The 21,379-nt window shown below is 43.4% G+C and overlaps 2 protein-coding genes across 2 annotated transcripts in view; both read right to left on the bottom strand.

Moving 5' to 3' along the window:
* LOC140497170 (zinc finger protein 316-like) overlaps positions 1 to 5,476 on the bottom strand; it is a 104,569-nt gene extending 99,093 nt beyond the window's left edge. The window contains exon 1 of the mRNA XM_072597815.1: positions 5,363 to 5,476. The gene's annotated coding sequence lies outside the window, so the exon portion shown is untranslated. The remainder of the gene's footprint in view (positions 1 to 5,362) is intronic.
* Positions 3,490 to 14,103, bottom strand: LOC140500548 (uncharacterized). Its single transcript, XM_072603219.1, has 3 exons — positions 13,520 to 14,103; positions 8,996 to 9,105; positions 3,490 to 5,938 (listed from the first exon to the last, which is right to left on the bottom strand). Exons 1-3 carry the CDS (start codon positions 14,101 to 14,103, stop codon positions 5,055 to 5,057), a joined length of 1,578 nt encoding a protein of 525 aa, XP_072459320.1. The 3' UTR covers positions 3,490 to 5,054.
* Between the last annotated feature and the right edge of the window lie 7,276 nt (positions 14,104 to 21,379).

The raw sequence follows: 21,379 nt of genomic DNA, 5'->3' as shown, positions 1-21,379 counted from the left end.
GGAACGCAAGCAAGTCATTTTTAAAGAGTCCTCTTACTACTGTGAGACCAATCTGAAGACTTCAGGGTCAAAGCAGCCCAAGGGTTGGTTGGTTCCTTTACCTTTTGGGGGGGGGGGGGGAGGGGAAGGGGGAAGTGTTGAATTTGAGGGAGGAGTTGAGGTAACATCAGCTTGTAAGACCAGTTATATACATAAACCAAGACCCAGCCTACAAAGCCAGGAAGATTTAAAATTAATTCTAGAAAACTTACAACCTTAAATAAACTGAGTGATCATAGATAGGCAGTACGAATGTCCCTAAGGCATTTAAAATGTATGGAGGTTTTTATTATTTCAATATTGTTCAAAATCATATTTCTTTGCTGATTGAAGTCTTTTTATTTTTTGGCCCAGACCCAAGATTTCATTGGTATAGATAACTGCTGGTAAGGAAACTCTAGAATTTGGTCATAAGAGCACCTGGGGCACTGACAGGTTAAGTGACTTGCTAGGAGAAGGGGCCACCAACTGTCAGAAGTAGTACATACTTGAAACCACAAATCTATCCACTGTTATGCTGCCTCCTCATTGGGATTCTTGAGGTGACTCAATTTTTATGACTTTATTTTTATATTTTTAAAGGCATTCTTGGCTTTGTGTGCAAGCTGCCATGAAAGGTACTGGATGGGTCTACATTCCCTAATAAGGCACCATCCCCACCTAGGGGAGATTATATGAATTGCAAGCATGGGGTACTCCAGAGTCTCTTAGAGCTCATGCCTTACAAATTCAACTCTATTTAGGTGCCCAATGAATCATGAATACACACGCACGCGTGCACACGTGCACACACACACATGCAGAGGTGATGCCAAAAGGGTCCCCTGGCCCCAGGATAAGGGAGCTCTGCTACAGCTTGAGCCCCAGATTACCTATATCCCAGAACATCCATGCCTCCCCTAGAAGCTGTCCAGCCATTTAAGCCCCAGAAATGGGAGAATCTTAATACTCAAGCTCAGGACTAAGTTACCTTTGGGAGCTAAATGGGTCACAGAGACTTCAATTGGTGCTCAGGGTGAAAAGGTATTCATGATTTGGGTCTCAGAGCTCAGCAGAGCACTGGGAGGCTCAAGTCAATAGACTACCACTATTACATACTACTCCAGTAACACTGTGAATCAAATAGGTTCAAGAACTGGACCAGGAACTTTATCATCATTATAACATAAATCCATTGGAACAGGTTTTCTGATCTCAAAATGGCCAACATATAACTGATATTTGGAACACAGTCTATCATAGTCAAACATATTGCCTCCCAAGCCCATACTAGATGCTGCCTGTACCTTTGTCCTCTGATATCTCCTCAGATTTTCTTTCAAAGAGCTCATGTGCCTTTAACTATGCTCTCTATAACATGTGACACTACTGACCATCATCCTTTGTCCTCTCTCCTTCCTAAGATCTCATGACTGTACTATCTCTCTCGGTTCTCCTCTTGTTTGGCTGCTAATTCTCAGTATCCTTTGTTGGATGCCAATCATGTTTCTCTCCTAAACTATGAGTATTCTCTAAAGTTCTATCCTGGGCCCTCCTCTTTACACTCTCTCTCCGTGATCTCATCAGTTATCCTGAGTTCAATTACCATCCCAACACCCGTGGGTGTCTCCCACAGTTTTGTCCTGGGCCCCCTTATTTTATCACTCTATATCACCTCACTTGCTGATCTCATCACTTCCCATGGGTTCGATTCTAATCTCTCTATTCATATGATGTTGAGATTTACAAATCCAGCTCTAGTCTCTCTCCTAAGCTCCAGTCCCACATCACCAACTACATATTAGACATATCTAGCTGAATGTTCCAGTCTTTTCAAACTCAACATGCATAAAACTATAATTCATTCTTCCCCCCTAAATCCTCCCTTTCCCCTATTTCTTTTGAGGGCACTACCATCCTTCCAGTTATCAGGTTTGTAATCTTGGAGTCATTCTTGACTCTTCCCTCTCCTTCCCCTACTCCTCAGTCAGTAGTTGTCTTGTTAATTCTACCTCCACATCACTTAATTGCATCCCCTTCTTTCCACTAACATGGCTGCCACAGACTCCTAACATCTCTCACCTGTACTACTTCCAAAGCTTTTTAATCCATCTCCCTGTCTCGTCTCTCCCCCATCAATCCATCCTTCACACAGCTGCCTAATTCATATCCCTAAAGCCTAGGTCTGACATTACATCCCTCCTTCAAGAAGCTCCAGTGACTCTCTATTTCCTCTAGGCTCAAATATACCCTGCTCTGACATTTAAAGCTCTTTACAATCTGGCTCCAGTCTAACTTTTTAGGCTTGCTGCATTTAATTCATCTTCAAAATCTCTGCATTCCAACCCAATCAGCTTGTTGTCTTCATCCATGACATTCCATTTCCTCCCTCCATGTCTTTGTACTCGTTATCTTCCATGCCTAGAATGAACTTGCTCCTTAATTCTTCCTTTCAGAACCCCTACTACTTCCCTTAAGGTTCAACTCAAGTGCTACCTCCTACATGACACCTACCCTGACATCCCCAGCTCCTGGTATCCTGTCTCCCCCATAAAATCTTATATTAACTTTGTATATATTTTGTATTTGTGCACATAGTTTCCCCAAGTAGAACATGAGCTCCTTGAAGGGACTCATTTTGTCTTAGTATCTCCAGCACTAGGCACGGTGTTTGGCACACAGTAGATACTTAATAAATGCTTGCTGAATGAATGTAATTGACTCTCAAATCTTTATTTCTGGCCTCAATCTTTCTTCTAAACTTTGATCTTATATTTACAACTACCTGCTGACCATTTCTATTTCAATGTCCAGCCATGACCTCAAATTCATTATGTCCAAGGCTAAACTCATAAAACCCAGTCTCTCCCTTCTGATTTCTCTTATTACTGTCAAAAGTACTATCATCTCCCTGCTCCTCCAGATCCAAAAATTTGGGGTCATTTTTGCTTATTCCTCTTCCCTCATCCTCTAGCTACAACCATTCACAAAGCCCTACTGATTCTTTTCAGGTCTACAGCACCTAGGTCAGGTAAAAGCCAATTTAGACCATTGGCATATAAGTACCTGACTAACAACACCCAATATCGTGAATGGTTTCAACCCAGGACTTAGTATATTCGTTGTGGTTTGAGGGTGTTCTGTTTTTGTTTTTAAAGACAAGACATCTGGACTTAGATCATCTTCTTTCCCATCCCCCAGGCAATACACAGTGTTTTTCCTCTAACACCTGGGCTCATCCCATGTGGCTCAAAACTGAAGGTATTCCAGACCAAGAGCCTTAAGTTACAGCTGATTCTGAAATATCTGGATCTGCAGGAAAAAAAAACCAAAAGCCTACACTCAATTCCTTGCCCTAAATTAACTGGGAAAAGTCCTTTTCGTTGTAAACAGTATTCAAGGACTACTGAAACAAGGGCCTAAAGACAGAAGATGACTGATCCAGAAACAGAGCAAGACAAGGACAGATAATCTATTTACTCAGACTTTTATTCTTTTTGTAAAATTTTCTCACTTCCTGACATTTTTGTATAAATGTTACAAGTTGTGTGCAAAGAGGATTAGTAGCAGAGGAAGAGGAAATAAAGGAATAGGGGTTGAACCAGCTAATGAAGAGAGCTAGAGGGCCGTTTTGGGGGCAGGAGGTGGTGAAAACCCACCACACTAGTGGCCTCTCCTATCCAAAATGCCACTAGCTCTAAGCTCTAACACTCAGACACATTACAATTCTGCTGCTGAATTCTTAATGCATCTTTTTTTAAGTCAAAGATCATTTCCACTGTCCCCATGTCCTGTTCACTTATTCCAAGGACTCAGTCCTTCCTGCTATCCCAACAATGAGCCTAACCCCTTAACTCCAAGGGAAAACCAAATCATTCATCTTCAGCCCCCAGCCCACAAAAGGATACTGAGGTTCTATACTTCCAGGCCTAACCTTTGATCTGGCAGCCTCTTCCCTGGTGAACTAATGGGTATGAAGAGGAACATGAAGAGGGGGGGCCTTCTGTTCCTTTGGCTCTTGGTTTACAGGATCAGTCCTATCTGTGGAATCTTTACTTCACAGAAAATATGGACTTGCTCTCCCACAAGTTTAGCATGTCTTCAGTCATCAGTATTATCTACTAGACGCTAAAATTCATAAGGGCAGGACCATATCTTACCTATATTGTCTACCTCTTTTCAAACTTGGTGGAGTGGTCTGCACACTGCCAGTGCTTAATTGTTCATTAAATCAATTAATTCCAGCCACTGCTAGGAAGTCTGAGGAGGAAGAGGACCAAAGATATCCAGCTCAAACCCAAGAGCTACCTTTCCTTTCCCTCTCCTTTCCACTACTCATTATAACTTTTGCTTTAGAAGGTGGACTCTGAGAAGACTGTATCAGGGTGACAAAGTAGTTCCTCTACTAGACCTTTCAAGGAAAGGAGGGGAATATAAATATGTCTCTCCACCCAAAATAAAGCAGTCACTTAGAAGAGTTCTTGTACCAACTCAGAGAAAATAAACTATATTCCCTCTCTCTATCCCTTCACCGCTCTACTAGGGAAAACCTTTTACATTAGATTCCCCTCTCTCCGACTTCAAGTCCCAGTGTCCCCAAGCCAACCCTGGAGTCTATTTCAAACATTCCCAGCACCTTACCTTTTGGAGACCATCCCCGACCACTGCAGGGTTAGTCCCCAAAGTCCTTACCGTCTTCAAATGCTTTACTGCTACCTAGACCAGAAAAAGAATCCCGGACCAAAGGATCCTAATGTGTTCTAACGATCACTTTACCCGGTTTCCCACCTCTATCCTTCCACTCATCCTCCAGCCTTCCCAACTCTTGTTACCTTGGCAACCCTGGTAGGGAAGTCAACCCCAACCTCCGGTCCCAGGGCCACTACCTTTCAAGCTGCAGATCCCGAACTCCTCGGCCTAGAACGATCACTACTCCCTGCTCCCCACCACGCCCTCCCATTGGGATCCCTTTCCCCACCCAGGCCAGCCTGCCCTCTCCCACCCTTCCCACCCCAAATCTGCCTCTCGGAGTTCATTCAGCTTCTTGGATCATCAGGGCTGCCCTCGCCCCCTTCCCCAACGTCCCCTATCCCCTCGTCATCCCCCAGCTCCGCCCCGGGCTCTCCGGGCCCCAGGGAAGGTCCGGTTAAGCCCAAGCCGCTGGCCGCCCCGCCCCCGTGAAGCTGGCGCTGGTGTCGCCGGGCCTGGGCTTTGTGGCGGAAGCCCTCGCCGCAGTCTGCGCACGTATAGGGCCGCTCCCCCGAGTGGGTGCGCCGGTGGCGAAGCAGGTTGGAGGAGACGCTGAAGCGCTTGCCGCAGTCCGCACAGGCGTAGGGCCGCTCACCTGTGTGAGTGCGCTGGTGCTGGATCAGAGCGGAGCTCTCCCCGAAGCGCTTGGCGCAGTACGCACAGCCGTAGGGCTTCTCGCCCGTGTGGATGCGCTGGTGGGTGACCAGGTTGGAGTGCTGCGAGAAGCCCTTGCCGCACTCCCCGCAGCGGTGGGGCCGCTCACCTGTGTGCGTCACCTGGTGCCGGACCAGGTCGGTGCTGCGGCTGAAGCCCTTCCCACATTCCCCACAAATGGTGGGCCGGTCCCGGCTCCGCCGCCGGCGCTTCCGAGGCGGTGTCGGGGGCTCCCCGCTGCCGGCAGTAGGAGGGGCCGCTAGGGACGCGGCCATCGGGGGCAAAACCATCAGCTCCTTAAGCTTTTCATAGCCGCGGGCAGGGGGTAGGGGGGCAGGAGGCACCGGCTTCCGGCCTCGACCACGACCGGCCCCCCCACCCCGAAGCAGCCGGCGCCGCTGTAGCTCAGGTTCCTCCTCTTCCTCCTCACCGTCCCCGGATGGAGTTGTGGCCAAGAGCTGCCGCGGGCTGCCATTCCCCTCCTCCTCGTCGTCTTCCTCATTCTCACTCCCATCTCCTAGAGGGGAAAGGGTGGGATGGAGGGAAAGAGTCCGGCTAGCAGTCTCGAGACCGCTGAGCCAGGCAGCCCTGCTCCTGCTGAGGACGTGGGGATCTTGGTATGCATCCCCTCCCACCTTCAGCCCCTACCACACTTTGCCCCTTTGCCCAGACCCAGCTAGTCCGCACATGGCGCCAAAATAATAATAAACACCTGGGGGGGGGGGGGGGACTGAATAAAATAATTGTAGGCGTATATTTTAAATGGTAATGTGATAGAAATACCATCCAAAAGGTGCTGGAAAGGAGAAAATGAGTATTCAGGTAGAAAAAGGCCAAATCTTACATGGGTTCAGATCAAAGTTTTAAGCAAGGAAAGAGTGCTGAAGAGTGTGAAAAGTCCTGGGACCACAGAAAGACAGGGTGACGGAAATCATTCCAAGTCAGCCACGTAGCTGGAAATGAAAGATCAAGGGCTACAAAGCAATCCCTGTCTGGCGCCAAAAAAGAAAAGGGGGGGGGGGCTAAAGGGCATATTTTTCTCCCCCTCTGAAAGCAGTTCATAGTCCTGACTTTACTTCCTTCTTTACCATGTCCAGCTCCTTCCTTTTCTACCTAAAATTAATCTTTGACCAGGTCATAACCAAACCAAACCAAACACAAAACATTTCAAGCCGCCCTTTGTCTGATAAGCAGAAGACACAAAGCACTTTCAAATCTGACTCTGATTCTCAATAACAGGGAAAGAGGGGGTTTGACTAATTCCAAGATAATTAAAATGAATCAGGAATTCTTTGAAATGCATTATTGGTGTCCCTAGAATAAGGCAACTCTCTCATTCGTGGATAATTAATAATTTATGGAAAGTTTATTATTTCCACAATTTAAGTAAGTTATCTCCAATATAATGAATTGTTTCAAAGTTACTTGATAACACACTGTGTAGAAACTTTTACCAAAAAAGAACCTATAAAGAATACTAAAAAAGTACTGCCTGTTCAAGTACCTAATAGCCTTCACTAGGGCTGTTAAATAACAGGACATACTAAGGAAAAAATAAGCTTCTTTAAAACAATTAAAAGTTTGGAATTACAGGGACGTTTTACAATAGAATAGAGTGGTGAACAAACACAACAGAATTTACTATCGTTCAGGACTACCCCAAAAGAATAATTGGTAATAGGAGTTCAAGTGAATATATCACTTTACACTTTTAAAGTGTTTTACATTCATAATCTCTCAGTTTCACAGTTTCTGGGATAATATTTCAGTTCTAGCATGACATTTATATTTTGTGACTTCTACTTGGTGTTGCCTTTAAGTGTGTAATTATAAAAGATGTCCTGAATTCATAAGTATGATTTTCATGACTTTTCCCCCGAACAACCACATGTTCAATTTTGTGATAAAGCCCAACAGGAAAAAATGTAATCTTATAAACATAAATCTTATTCAATAGCAAAATTTTTCAGGAAAACCTCTCTTTCATAAAATAAATTATACCAAAACCTAACCAAAGTTATACCTACATGTAATTTTTCTTTCAGCAAAATTTTCTTTATATTTTCATTAGACTAACAGCAAAATGGGGTTGTAGAGGGTGAAGATAGCCCTTGAAAAAAATTCACAATGAGTTATCTACAAAATTGATAATCTACTTGTGGACACTTGAAAGCTGACTCGATTATCTAATTTAGTTTCACAATGACCCTGTAAGAAAAAGAGAGTCAAGTATCATTTATTCCCATTTTCCAGATGAAGAAAGTAAAGCACAGAGAAGTTATATGATGAGTCCTAGGCAAAACAAAGATTCAACGACAAAGCCAGTACTAAAATCCTAGTCCAGTTTTCCTCAGTAAGCCATTTTCTAACTCAACTATATGCCATCTCGGGTCTTTAGTAAAGGTACTGAATGGAAATTCTGTCCCTTCAGAAAGTGGGTGGCAAATTAAGGTTTAGCTAAAAATGACCATTGCAAGGTTCTGCTTCCCATACTGTAAAGGAAAGGCTGATAATCCTAAAAAGTCCACAAATGTAGAAAATACTGCTGTGGGGTCAAGCAAGGAGGAAACAGAAATAGAAAGGTCAAGAGCAGAGACCAAGAGTAAGAGAGAATAAAGGAAAACAGCAAACTTCAAATTTAGAGATGGGGGAGATATTAGAGATCATCTAGTCTGAGTCCCTCATTTTGCAGCTGAGGAAACTGAGGCCCACAGAGTAACTTTCCCAGTGTCACAAATGAAGTAGCAGAACTAGAGTTTGAATCCAAGCCTGCTAGAATTCTTTCTGAAGTTTTTCTTTGTTTGGGGCAATTTTGAGCCTTTTTTTCCAGATTATTTTCAAGTCATTTAGGATGTATCTGACTGTATTACATACTATTCCATGATGTAAGATGGGAGGAGCCCAGATCATGTCTTCACATCCCCTACACACACACACACACACACACACACACACACACACACACACACACACGAAAAGAAATGTGAAAAGAAACCTGTTTCAAAACAGAAAAAATGTCCCCATTCCCAAGCATATTTGGGACAAGGTAGCTAGGAAGACTCAGTCATAAACAAGACAGCCCATATCTGTAAAACTCCATGACTACAGGGGAGCCTGTGGCTTTCTCTGTGCCTTAGTTTCTCTCTGTAAATGTGGATTCCAAAACAGATTAATCAGTTAATGAAAGCCAATGGCATTTACTAATTGTATATAATATACACATGTGTAATATATAGTATATCCATACATACACATACATATACACACATATATGTGTATATACTAGTTCAGCCTAGTCAATTCCAGCCTCTAAATATACCCATTCCCAAATCTACATTGCCATGACATCTTGATTCTTTGTCACTCATTTATTATCATCACTTTCTACCCTGTGAAAAGACTGTACTAATTAAAGACCCCCAGACTGAACCTGAATGTGTTCCCATTTCCCTTAAGTCTCTCTGTCTCTGCCACTGAATGGTCTGGAACTGTGTGAAGATGACCATCACCCAGTCCTTACAAAGAAAAGTTTCACAGGCTTGGGGGAGATGACCTCTTTACTTTCTTCCCTCACCTGAATGAATTCCTTGCGGGATATCCCTGTCCTCAGAGCACCGAAGGTCCAGCACACATGCTTCATCCCCTCGCTTCATCTTGGAGGTCAAGTTGGATTTCCAGGGAGCTCTGCTCAGGAGGAAGGAAACAACTCAAATCACTAACTCTCCCTGAGATGAATCAAGAAACAAAGAGCTCCTTCATCCTAGTACCTTTCATTCCCTTAGGAGAAACACTGACCAACTTTCCCATATGCCAACTGTTGAAGGGACCTAATAAATCCATTAGTGTCACTGGTTGGTCTCTATCTAGCTAAAAGGGCAATTCAAATGTCATGGCTACCATTACTATTCCTGGCCTCCCCCGAAAAGATTAAAAAACCTGTCAAAGGAAGAACCATCAAATTCATAAAAATGCCACCTCCTTTGTTCCCATCAAACTGAGGGACATGAAGACAAAGTCAATATTCACCAGTACAATTTCAGAGAAGTCAGAAGGAAAAAGTAATGATGGAGCTCTGCACAGAACAACAGAAGCTGCTGGACCCTGCATGGTCAAGATGCTGTTTAGGCATATGCACAAAAGAGCTAACATTTCCATTCTAAGCTCAGTTGCCACAGCCTCTTTATATAACTATAAATTAAAGTAAGGTGAGTAGGTGGGATCCTAAGAAACAGGCCAGATTAGATCATCAGAACAGAGAATATATCACTGTCTTCCCAGTTAGTAATCTATGAACCCTGTCCTTCAAATCCTAAAATATCTCCTCAGCCTGAAGATTATTCAACAACAATTTCTTGGAGTCCTTCAGACTTGGAAAGAACACACACATAGAACAGACCCACCTTCTGGTCTATCTATTGCTCTTCCCCCAAATTACCACTTCTTTCTGCTACCTTCCTAGATTCCTTTCCAAAACACCAACATTCAAGAGGCTTCTCGAAATCCCTCCCCAACACTTGCTGCTTCTATGAAGCCATCCTCCAGCCAGTTTTGCTTAATATGTTGATTTCACCAAAACTTACATTTATGAAACAACACAAAAACCATAACATTGTCTTAGTTATTTGGGTTAGACATGGTTCATGTTCTCAGGGAATGTAGAATTCTTGGGGATATGATGCAGATGAGATATGTAAATTTAACAGAACATATGTAAAGGCAAAATAAACTGTATAAATGACAAATGCCAGTTAATAAATATATATAAAAATGAAAATTTTCAAATTTCAGTGAGTTGCTGTTGTTGGAAGGGTTCTCATAGAAGATATAGAGTTAGATTCTAAAAAACTGTAAGGATCTTAAGTGTGAAGGTTTGCTTAGCAATTATTGAGAATACTGTTTGGAAGGCAGGGTAAGATGTTGTTACACAGAAAAGGCACTGGACGAAACAGTTCTCTGATGCCTAAACATAGGACGTGGTGCTGGAAACCACTGGGGAAAACTACATCAGAGATCTGATGTGGATAAATTGCATTTCTGGGGCCATTCAAGCTGTGGCAAACATAGCCTGAAGGGCAGAGATCCTGAAATCCAGGAGTTAAATTAGAGCAGCTGGAGTCAAATCAAAAGTTAATCAGTTAGGACAAGAGATTTGGTGAGGAATTTCAGGTGAAGGAACAGAAATGAAAGACTGATTGATGCAAAAAGCAGTGGAAAGATATTGTAATGGTTAAGACTGGACATAGCAATAAGACATGAATACAAAGGATGCCTCCTCAGAATTACAGGCTTGACAGACAAACAATATAAGAACCTAGTTGACGAGGGAAGCTGGGTAAGAGAAGGTAGAAAACACAGAAAGAGAAGGTAGAAAACAAAGATGGTCCATTTTTACTACAACGAATTTCCAATGACAATAAGATAGCTTGGTGGAGAAGTACCTACAGGAAGTGGGAGCTGTCCTGGCTTAGCACAGAGTCCTAGGCTATATGAGTATAACATTATATAATGTTAGGTAGAGCTTTAGAAAATATATATGGAAATACCTTCATTTTACAGTTAAGTAAACTGAGACCCAGAGAAGTTAAATTACTTGCCCAGCGTTACACAGTAACAGAAACAAGACTATCATTCAAACCTCCTGACTTGAAGTCTACTGTTCTTTCCACAATATTAAACCGTACTTCTAGTAACTTACCTAGTAACATATATACAGTACATATGGCAATTCAAACCTTCAGAGAAGGTCTTTTCTAGGAGGTGAATACTTTGCTAACATATCACCACACTGCTCTCTTTTTAGCCTTACTGTTTATACCATCTATCCTGGTGCTTAATTAATCCAACTAGTACTGCCATATAAACATTTCACAACTAAATTATAAGTTTCCAGAGAATAAGAAACATGTTATAATCATCTTTGTATTACCCATAGCAAACAATTCATTACATAATATTGAGCACTCAATAAAGACTTGTTGAATTAAATAACGAAACCAAAAACAAATACCCTGGAAATCCCAACAAGAGGTTCCTCTAGTGTAAGCCTAGGTTACCTATTTCAAGATCCCTTCCAACTGTAAGACCCTATGATTCACTATGACAGTAGAGGGGAAACCCAGAACACAGGTAGGGTCAGGAAGCAAATGAAGACGTCAAAGAGCAAAGGATGTAGAAACTTTAATGGCTATATCAAATGCACAGATATTAGGCTTTAGAACTAGAAGAAATCATAAATTTCATCTGGTCCAGACCTCTCATTTTGCACAGAGGTACTGGAGATTGGGACCATTATGATGTCACAGAAAACTTTACCAAGGGTGCAGAGCTTGCCTTCATCATCACCCTTGCTATTCAAGGCAGCTCACAGCTATTTCCACCAGCCACCTCAAGTTCTATGGGGCTCAGTTGTTCTAGCATTTTTTGAGGAGGTCAGTTTTTAAAAGCAGTGTGGACAGAAAAGCCAGAGAAGCACTGGTCCCAAACTGAACTTCTGGATTTTGACACTAATAATAGTGCCTTGTAAATGGTAAGCACTCAATAAATATTGAGCTTTCATTTCATGAACTGTAAGCTCCTAAAAGATCTAGGACCTGATGTCTCCATATCATGAAAAACCAATGAATGATGTCCTAGACCCAAGAAATCTTCCTTAAGTTCTTGATCACAATGGAGACTTGGCCAGCTTCTGGAAAAGTTCTTATTCTTTCTTTCCAGCTTGGCCTGCTTAATAAATCAATGGCCTTTAGCCATTCAATCCCAGTAGAAACTCAGGCCAGTCAGTTTAAGAAACATCAAATACAAAGCAGGTTGAGGAGGGAGGCAGACAAGGAGATAAAATGAGGTAAGTGAGTAGGGTTTTTTTGCCTTTTGGGGGGGGAAGAAGAGGTGACAATCAGGAAAGGAGAACTGAGGGAAAGGTTAGAATGTCAGAAAGGCAAGTACAAGCAGTGGAAGCCTAATAAGGCCACTCTCAGAAAACAGGTGGTCAAATGACCAAAGGGGAAATGGTCATTTAATTAAACCAATGATATTTATTAAATACCAGTTACAATGCATTTGCTTGGCAGGGGAAATACAAAGTTAGATAATCCTCTTAAGGAACTGACCTGCTAAAAAAAAAAATGATACATAAATACCCATAAAAACAAAACAACATACTTAGAGCATAGTAAGTGCTCTAAGTGCAGGGAAAGAAATGATGGCACGGGACCTGAGGGAACTAAAAGTTTGAGAAGCCCAACTTCTGGATGCAAAATAAGGTCCAGGAAGAACAGCAGTATCTGAAGGATGAGAGAGAAGCCAGGAGGGGTAAAATGGAATGACGAGGAGGCCCAGGGAAGGAGAAAGAAAGGCAGGGTAGGGAAAGGAATTAGAACAGGTTATGAAGCCAGGAGAGAAAGAGGCAAAAAGTTAAGGGGAAGAATCAAAGAGGAAGAAGGAAGTATGAGAAAAAAGAGAGAAAAGGCAAAAGATTTTTTAAAGGAAGGAGAGAAGCAGATAAGGGGTGAAGGAAATAAAGGAAGTAAAGATAAAGGAGTGGAGTGGAAAAGTAAAGAGGATGAAGGAGGAAAGAGGATGACATGAAGGAAAAGAGAGGAGGAGGGGGGAAGAAGAGGAGAGGCAGATGAGGGGAAAATAAGGAGGGGGGTGAAGGAGAAAAGAATGAGATGATGAAGGAAGACGGGAGGAAGGTAATGAAACGGAGGGGAAAAGATTAAAGAGGGAAGGAGGTGAAATGATGAGAGGAAGGCATAAAGGAGAAAAGGAAATGAGGGGAAATAGATGAGGGATGGAAGAAGGGTGGGAGAAGAAAAGGAGATGTTGAAAGGGAATGAAGGAGAACGTGGAAGGGAGGAAGGGAGCGGAGGGAAGGAAAGGTGGCTGCAGCCCCCTAGCGAAGCCGCGGCCGCACCAGCTGAGGCCTGGCCGCCGGGGAGCGGAGAAGTGGCCAGAGGAGGCCGGACTGGACCCGGCCCAGGTCCGGGGAGGGGAGCAGAGGGGGCCGGGGCTGGGAGCTTTGTGTCCTGCGGTGGCGAGCCGAGCGCTGTGTCCGCCTGCCTGTTCTCCCAGCCCCGCCCCCGCCGGGCCCCGAACTCACCGGCGAGAGGAGGGGGGACGGGCAGCTGGGGCGCGGGCTGCGGGCTCCCCCCGGCTCCCCCCGGCTCCGGCTGCTTCCCCGGGCCGGGCTGCGGGCGGCTGGTCCCCGTCTGTCCCCGACGTGGCAAGTGGGAGCCGGGGCGGGGACCGAGGCTGGCACCGGGGCTGGGGCTGAGGATGCGGCGGCGGCGGCGGGACCGGGCCGGGGGCGGGGGGCGGGGGGCTGGGGGAACAGGAAGTTCCCCCTCGGCATCCTGTCCCCGCCCGGCCCGGCCCCGGCCCCGCCGCCGTCCCCCCTCCTCTCCCCCTTTCCCCTCCCTCACCTCCCCCCTTCTCCTGCTCCGCCTGGCCCAGTCGTCGCCGCCGCCGCTCTAGGCTGCACCGCGGCGGGAGCTCGGTGGGCTTAACCCTTCCCTTCCTGGCTCCTCGAGCGCCCAACGCTGTTGGAGTGGGCCAGGGGCCCGGCCTCGTAACTCCCGAGCTGGGCACAGCCGGCTTCTGTGCAATACCAGAACGCCCAGAACCGACCTCCGCCCCAGTGCTCCCCCCACCCCCGCCAGGCCCTTCGAGCTTCGCGCCCCTCATGCCACCCCCCAGCCTCGTACCTCTCTTGTCCCTCCCGTGTGCCCCCCCAGCCTCGTGCTTCTCGGGCCCCTTCCGTGTGGCCCCCGCCCCAGCCCGGCGCACCCCAAGCCCAGCTCCTGGGTCTGGTCCAGAGGCGGCTGCTCAGCTCCTAGGGCAGAACCAGGTTTGGGACTAAAACCTAGACTGAGGAGATCTAGATCCAAAGCCAACCCTGGGAGGGGGGACTGGGAGCTGGACAGGTGTGTGAGCGTGTGTGTGTGTGTGTGTGTGTGTGTGTGTGTGTGTGTGTGTGTGTGTGTGTGTGTGTGTGTGTGTATTTGTCCTATCTGTGTGCCGTGAGTTTGTGTTTGGCTGGCATAGACATGGGGAAGCCGCCTCGAGGCCTTCCTCCACCCAGTACCTTCATGCTGTGTTTGTGCACGTGTTCACCAATGTAGATGCGTGTGTTTCTGATGAAGTGTGCACATGTGTAAGTGTGTGGGTCTGAGCGTGTTTCTGTAGACCTGTCAGTGCCTTTGCCCGGTTTATGCCCGTGGGTCCCCCACTGCGTACGTAGGTCGTGCCTGTGTCTGTGTCGGTGTCTGGTCATTGATGCTGGTAGATCCGCTGTTGGTGTCGGTCTTTCTGAGGGACTTTCAGAGCGTGGCTATCAGCATTTCCGGGTGTGTCTGGGTTTCTCTGTATCCAAGTCAGTGTGTGTTGGTCGTGTTTGTTTCTCTGTCAGAAAGTGTGTATCAGTGTATTCCAATCAGTGCGTGGGTGGGGAGATGAGTGATTCAGGACACTATTGTTAGAGCTCTGGATCGTCTTTCTCCGAATTCCTTTTCCTGAGGGCAGCTCATAGTGAAAGGACATAGATAACCCTCAGGGCACTGTCAAGCTCTTGATTCAAATTGGTGGTTAATTAACTCTCAATTAGATGAGCAAATTAATGAAAGAGCTCCACTGAAAGCTCCTCCCTAATAGCACAGCAAGTGTCAGCACCACCGGGGCTTTCTCTTTCCGGGAGAGCCCAAGCCATCTCCGTCAGCCCATACCTTTATCTATCTTTTTCCTATCACTAGGGTCCTTGTCTTCAGCTAGTGGTCTAGGGACACTTTGTGCCATCCAGTAACCTGGTAAGCTGAAGGTTCAGACAGGAAGAAGCGCTGAGATCTGAGATCATCATCAAAAATATTCATTAAATGCCAGCGTTTTGCCAGGAATTGTAACTAAGCTCTGGGAATACTAAAAGAGGCGAAAGTCAATCCTGCCCACAAGGAACTTACATTCTTAAGGGGTAGACAACATGCAAACAAATATGTACAAAGCAAGCTACGTACAGGATAAATAGCATAAAAGTAAAAGAGAGAAGGCACGAGAATTAAAAGGGATTAATGAAGGCTTTGTGTAGACAGTAGGATTTTAGTTAGGCTTTAAAGCAAGCCAGGAAATTCAGTAGGTGGAGAAGAGGAGAGAGCATGCCAGGAATGGGAAGCAGTCAGCAAGAATGCTTGGAGCTGAGATGGAGTGTCTTGTTCATGGAATAGCCAGGAGGCCACAATCATCACTGTATGGGACAGCAACAATCTGTGAGTAAAGTTCAAGAAGACTCCAGAAGTAGGGAAGGGGCTAGGTTATGAATGGCTTTGAATTCCAAACAGAATTTTGTATTTACCTCTGGAGGCAATTGGAAGCCACCAGAGTTTATAAGGGGGAATGACATTTCTCAGAACTGTATTTTAGGAAAATTATTTTAGTGACAGAATGGAAAATGGATTGGAGTGAGAAGGAACTTGATGAAGACCCACCAGGCAATTACAATAGTCTTAGTTTGAGATGATGAAGGCCTGTACCAGAGTGGTGACAATATCAGAGGAGAGAAGGAGGCATATTGGAGAGATGTTTCAAAGGTGAAATCAACAGACCTTGGCAACAACATGGATATGGGAAATGAGAGATTGTGAGGAATCCAGGATGATTCCTAGGTTGTGAGCCTAAGAGACTGGGAGGATGGTGTTGCCTTCTACAGTAATAGGGAAGGGGTGGGGGATAGAGTGAGGCTTTAGGGGAAAAGAATGATTTATGTTTTGGACATATTGAGTTCAAGATGTCTACTGGATGTCCAGTTCAAGATGTCCAAAAGGCCGTTGAAGATACAAGATTGGAGGTCAGCAAAGAAATTGGGGTAGGAAAGGTAGATTTGAGAAAAATTAGCATGAAAATGGTAATTAAGTTCATGGGAGCTGATGAGATAGTACTATAGAGTGAAGTAGTAAAGAGGGAGAAGAGGAGGTCCCAGAACAGAACTCTGAGGCACACATAACATTTAGAAGATGTGATCTGGAGGAAGATCCAGCAAAGGAGGCAGAAAAGGAGTGGTCAGATATGTAGGAAGAAAACCAGGAGAGAGTGGTGTCCTGAAAACCTAAAGAGAAGAAAGTATGGAAAAGGAGAGAGTGATTAATAGTGTCAAAGGATGGAGAGAGTTAAAGGAAAATGAGAATTAAGAAAAAACCATTGGATTTGGCAACTAAGAAATCAGTATAAGTGAAATGATAAGGTTGGAAGCCATATTTTTGTATGTATGTACGCATATGTATGTATGTATGCATATTGTGTGTATGTGTGTATGTGTATGCATATATCAAGTTGTTGACAAATACTCTTTTTTAAAAAATATTTTTTTCAATTACATGTAAAGACAACTTTTAACATTCATTTTTAAAGGAAGCCAGATTTTAAGTGGTAAAAAAGAGAGTGAGATGAGAGAATGTGGAGGCACCAATTGTAGACTGACTTTTTGAGGAATTTCGCTACAAAGGCAGAAGAGAAATAGGATTGAGATTCATCACTTCATTTCTATGGGCAGTGTAAATAGGGAATTTGATTAAATGAGGTAAAGGTGCCTTTCAACTCTAGAATTCATGATAAAATACATGGGATTGAAGAGGGGAAAGAGTCTTTCAGAGGATAATCATAATAGGCTTTACATAGTGATTGAAGATTTGCAAGTAGCTTTACAAATATTCTTTTATCTTCACAACCCTCCATGGAAGGCAGATGCTGTTATTATATCCCCATTCTACATATAAAGAAACTGAGATAGGTTAGGTCATTTGTCACACAGCTAAACAAGTGTCTGAGGCCAGTTTTGATCTCAGGTCTTCCTGATTCCAGTGCTGGTCCAGAGCTGGAAGTACTGAAATCTTTTGTTTTTACATCACCTACTTTTCCCACTGTATCCTTCTCTCCTCCCTCTCACAGAGAGTTGTCCCTTAAAATAAAGAATTTAACATTCAGTTTCCATTGTTTTATTGTTGTTCTTATCAATTATGTTGTATATGTTGTGTATTTTGTTTTCCTGGTTCTGCTTATGTTCTATCAGTTCGTGGAAGTCTTTCCATGCTTCTCTGCATTCCTCATATTCATAATTTCTTACAGCACAGTAATATTCTATCATGTACCAATATTTGTTCAACCATTGCCCAATCTATGGGCATCTACTTTGTTTCGTTTTTTTCTTACCACACAAAATGCTGCTCTAAGTGTTGTGGCGCATATGGGTAGTTCTTCTTGTCACTAACCTCCTAAGAGTAAATGCCAAGAAGTGGAAATCTCTTGAGTTTTTCTTACCATAAGGGTTCTATCAATTCACAGCTCCACCAACAATGCATTAGCGTGTCTGCCTTTTTGAAAACTCATCTAACGTTGACTTTTCCCCTTTTTCATCTTTTCCAATTTGTCTGAGGTGAAATCTCAGAGTTGTTTTGGTTTTCATTTGTCTTACATGTAATATAATAATATATTACATATAATATAATAATATATAATATATAAATGTATAGTTATGTAATATATAAGTGATTTGAATATTCTTTCATATGGTTATTAATAGTTTGTACTTCTTTTGAAAACTGTTCATATCCTATAACCAATTATCTATTGGGAAATTACTTTTGATTTTGCAGGTTTCTGTTAGCTGTCTATATATCTTAGACATCAAACCTTATCAGAAACACTTGACATAAAGATGTTTTTGCCAGTCATCTATTATTCTAGTTGCATTAATTTCCTTTATGCAAAGGTTTTTCAATTTCATGTATAATCTACCACTTTTGTCCTTTACCATTATGAGGATGGGGGATTGATGACTAGGGAGGATCAAGCCCAATGGGTGTGCATGCCCCTCCTATCCCTCCTCTTCCATTTGACCCTTATGAGAATCAGTATCAGTGGGCTTCATAGTAATATTTCTTAGAGTATGATCTATGACCATTGGTCCTTTGAAGTCCATCTAGAAAAAAAGGGTAGTTGCAAGCCACGTGTTAAAGAGAGGGAGGGTGAGAGATCATGGAATTTCATACATACGTACATATACCAACCATTCTGGAGAGCAATTTGGAACTGTGCCCAAAGGGCTACAAAAATGTGCATACCCTTTGACCCGGTAATGTTGCTTCTGGGACTCTATCCCAAAGAGATCACAGAAATGGGAAAGGATCCCACATGTACAAAAAGGTTCATACATCCAAGAGACCTCCACACTTCATCCCTGAATTCCTACAGAGAATATTAGTACCAAGTGCACATCCTAGGGATTAGAAAAGGAGTGAGAATTAGAGCAGTGATGAGGCTGATGGGGACAGGGTTATGAAGAAGAAAGAAAAGAGCAATCCCCTTTGCCTCACCTTCTTTCATTTCCTAGTGTTTGTCTTTCCTTTCGCCCCTCTTTTATCTAAAAAAGAGTCCAGGGAGGATGGTAATGTGTGTAAGAGAAAGAGGTGAGAATCATGCAGTAGAGAATTAAAAAGTGAAATGGTACCCTTTGTGATAGAGTAGATTCCTACCATTCAAGATCTTAAAAGAGTTTAGATGACCACTTAAGGGAAATCTGCTTTTTGGTGCTTGTTTTTTTTTCCTTTTTTTAATAGATGGCCTCAGAGGTTCCATTCCAATTCTGAGATTTTGTGATTCTTTTGGAACCTAAGTGTGTCTAACCTGAGAAGGTCAAAAAGACATAGGATTTCTTCTGGTCCTCAAAGAAGCCAGGGACAGGCTAATGGCTTCGCTTGATTTTAGCATCCTTAAATCCAGAGGATTTAAGGTAAAGGGCAGGGTTAGACAAGAGTAATGTAGCAAGCAAGAGTAATGCTTCTACTTACCTTGGAAGAACCATTGAAAAAACGTTTTCTTCTCTTCCCTTTTTACAGAGATGGGGAACTATGATATTGCATACTGTATGTACTATCAGACATGATTGAAGTATTAATTGGTTCTGCTAAACTGCTTTTACACACACACACACACACACACACACACACACTTTAAAGGTTACAAGGCATAGTTTGCTTTGTAGAGGACAGGGGGTCAGAAGACTGGTGTTAAATCATGGTGGCTTGTGCTTTTCTAGGCACAGCTGAGGAAAAGCTGGAAGTTGCATTTGTTCAGGAGATATCGTAGTGCAGGAGGAGAGAGGAAGAAATGGAGAGAGATAGACAGGCAGAGAGACAGAGAGAGACAAAGACAGAGAGTCAACCTTTTGGCCTTGGACGACTCATTTATATTCTCTGGCCTGCAGTTTCCTTATCTATAAAATAAGGGAGCTGGACTAAAGCATCTCTAAGTTCTTTCCTAGTTCTACTTTCTGGAATGGCCACCTTGTGATAAATATTTGAGAACTAACAAAGTATAGTGGGAGGAACCCCAGCTAGACCTGGAGTCAGAAGACCTGTTCCCCCAGTTCAATAAATATTTCTAAGGGCATGCTACATACAAAGCTTTGTAATAGGTGCAGAAATAAAATTGCCCTTGTCTTCTAGGATGTTCTCAATTTAGGAAGGCCCATATTATGAGTTTTGATATAGAAATAAATAACACTTTTAATTTCAAATAAATTCATTAGAACTTTCATCAATGAGTGATTCAATCTTCTTTTAAAAATAATTTTCTAAACTTGACATTTCTAAACTTGACAAACATGAACATTTCCGTAAACAGAAAACAGGGGAAAAGAGGATTGTATATGATAACACTCATCTCATACTGCTTGCTCTTGATTCATTCTTCTTAGGAATCTGAAGTTCTCAGCTTTGCCTTGAGTAAGGGATCCGATCTAACAAATATTAAACACCTACTATCTGCAAGGCACTGGGCTTGGCTCTGAGAATAAACACAGAACATGACTTCAAGGGATCCTATTATGGAAGATGCAACATTAACCAGATTAAATATATACATAATAATTGAAAGAGCAAAGGGATGGGGGGAAGAAGAAGGTCAGGAGGATAGAGAGAGGTGGAGGGGAAACAGGAGTAGGAAATGCTGGTCACATATAATCTAAGTCTTTAAGGAATTCAAGGATTCTAAGAAACAAGTGCAGAAGCAGTCCAGAGTTCTGAGAAACAGCAAGCAGACTAGTCAGGCTGAAACATAGCCTGTATATGAGGAAGAGTAATATGAAATCATCCTGAAAAGGTAGGCAGAGGCCAGATTATGAGAGCCAAACTATGGAGGTTATTTTTTTAATCCTTGAGCCAAAGGGAAATCACTAAATATTTTTTGAGCAGTGATGTAACATGGACAGTGCTTTGGGAAAATTATTTTGGCAACTGGGTGAAGAAGAAGGGAATGACTGAAAGCTGGGAGGGTTGTCACAATCTAACGGGGAGGTAACATGCAAGTAACTATGTACATACAATATGCATACAGTGTAAACATGATAATGGGGGGCAGGATTCGGAAGGAAGAGGAGAGAGACCAGCAAAGCCTTCTTGTAGCAGGTGGGATTTTATGTGAGTCTTGAAAGAAGCTAAAAAAGCCAGGAGGTGAAAGTGAAGAAGGAAAGCATTCCAGGAATGGGGAACAAATGGTCCCAAAATAAGAACAGGGACATGGAGTCTATGTGTGAGAAACAGCAAGTTGACCAGTATAGCTGCTGTAATACTGGATGCAAAATGAATACAATGTAATTCTTTTTCCTGGAGGCACTAGAAGCTTTGGGGATGAGTAAAGACCATATTTGTTGCTTGATCTGAGCTTTGAAGGAAACTAGGGGTATGTAAAAAGCTTAATGTGAGAAAGAGATATGTTCCAGAGCATAAGGAACGAAGATTGCATCTACTTGGGTGTTTTTACTAGTTTCCTCCCCTGGGTGTCTTCTGATGTGCTTCCTAGTCAAGTGATCACAGCCTCTCCTACAATTGCAAAGGTGACTGGCAGACCAGTAGATGAAGTGGCAAAAGGGCTCCAAAGGGGTACTGCAGGGATCAGGACTCGGCCCTGTCCTTTTCATCAG

This window comes from Notamacropus eugenii, chromosome 1 (genome assembly GCF_028372415.1).
Source record: "Notamacropus eugenii isolate mMacEug1 chromosome 1, mMacEug1.pri_v2, whole genome shotgun sequence".
In the NCBI taxonomy this organism is placed as follows: Eukaryota; Metazoa; Chordata; class Mammalia; order Diprotodontia; family Macropodidae; genus Notamacropus; species Notamacropus eugenii.
This window is presented reverse-complemented; position numbering and strand designations above follow the sequence as displayed.

Excerpts from the sequence above, each read along its gene's own strand:
- LOC140500548 (XM_072603219.1), bottom strand. The coding sequence starts at position 14,103 with ATGAGGGGCGCGAAGCTCGAAGGGCCTGGCGGGGGTGGGGGGAGCACT. Across the intron at positions 9,106-13,519 it reads CGTCCCCCCTCCTCTCGCCG|AGCTCCCTGGAAATCCAACT; the intron begins GTGAGTTCGGGG and ends CCTCCTGAGCAG. Across the intron at positions 5,939-8,995 it reads CCCGCAAGGAATTCATTCAG|GAGATGGGAGTGAGAATGAG; the intron begins GTGAGGGAAGAA and ends TTTCCCCTCTAG.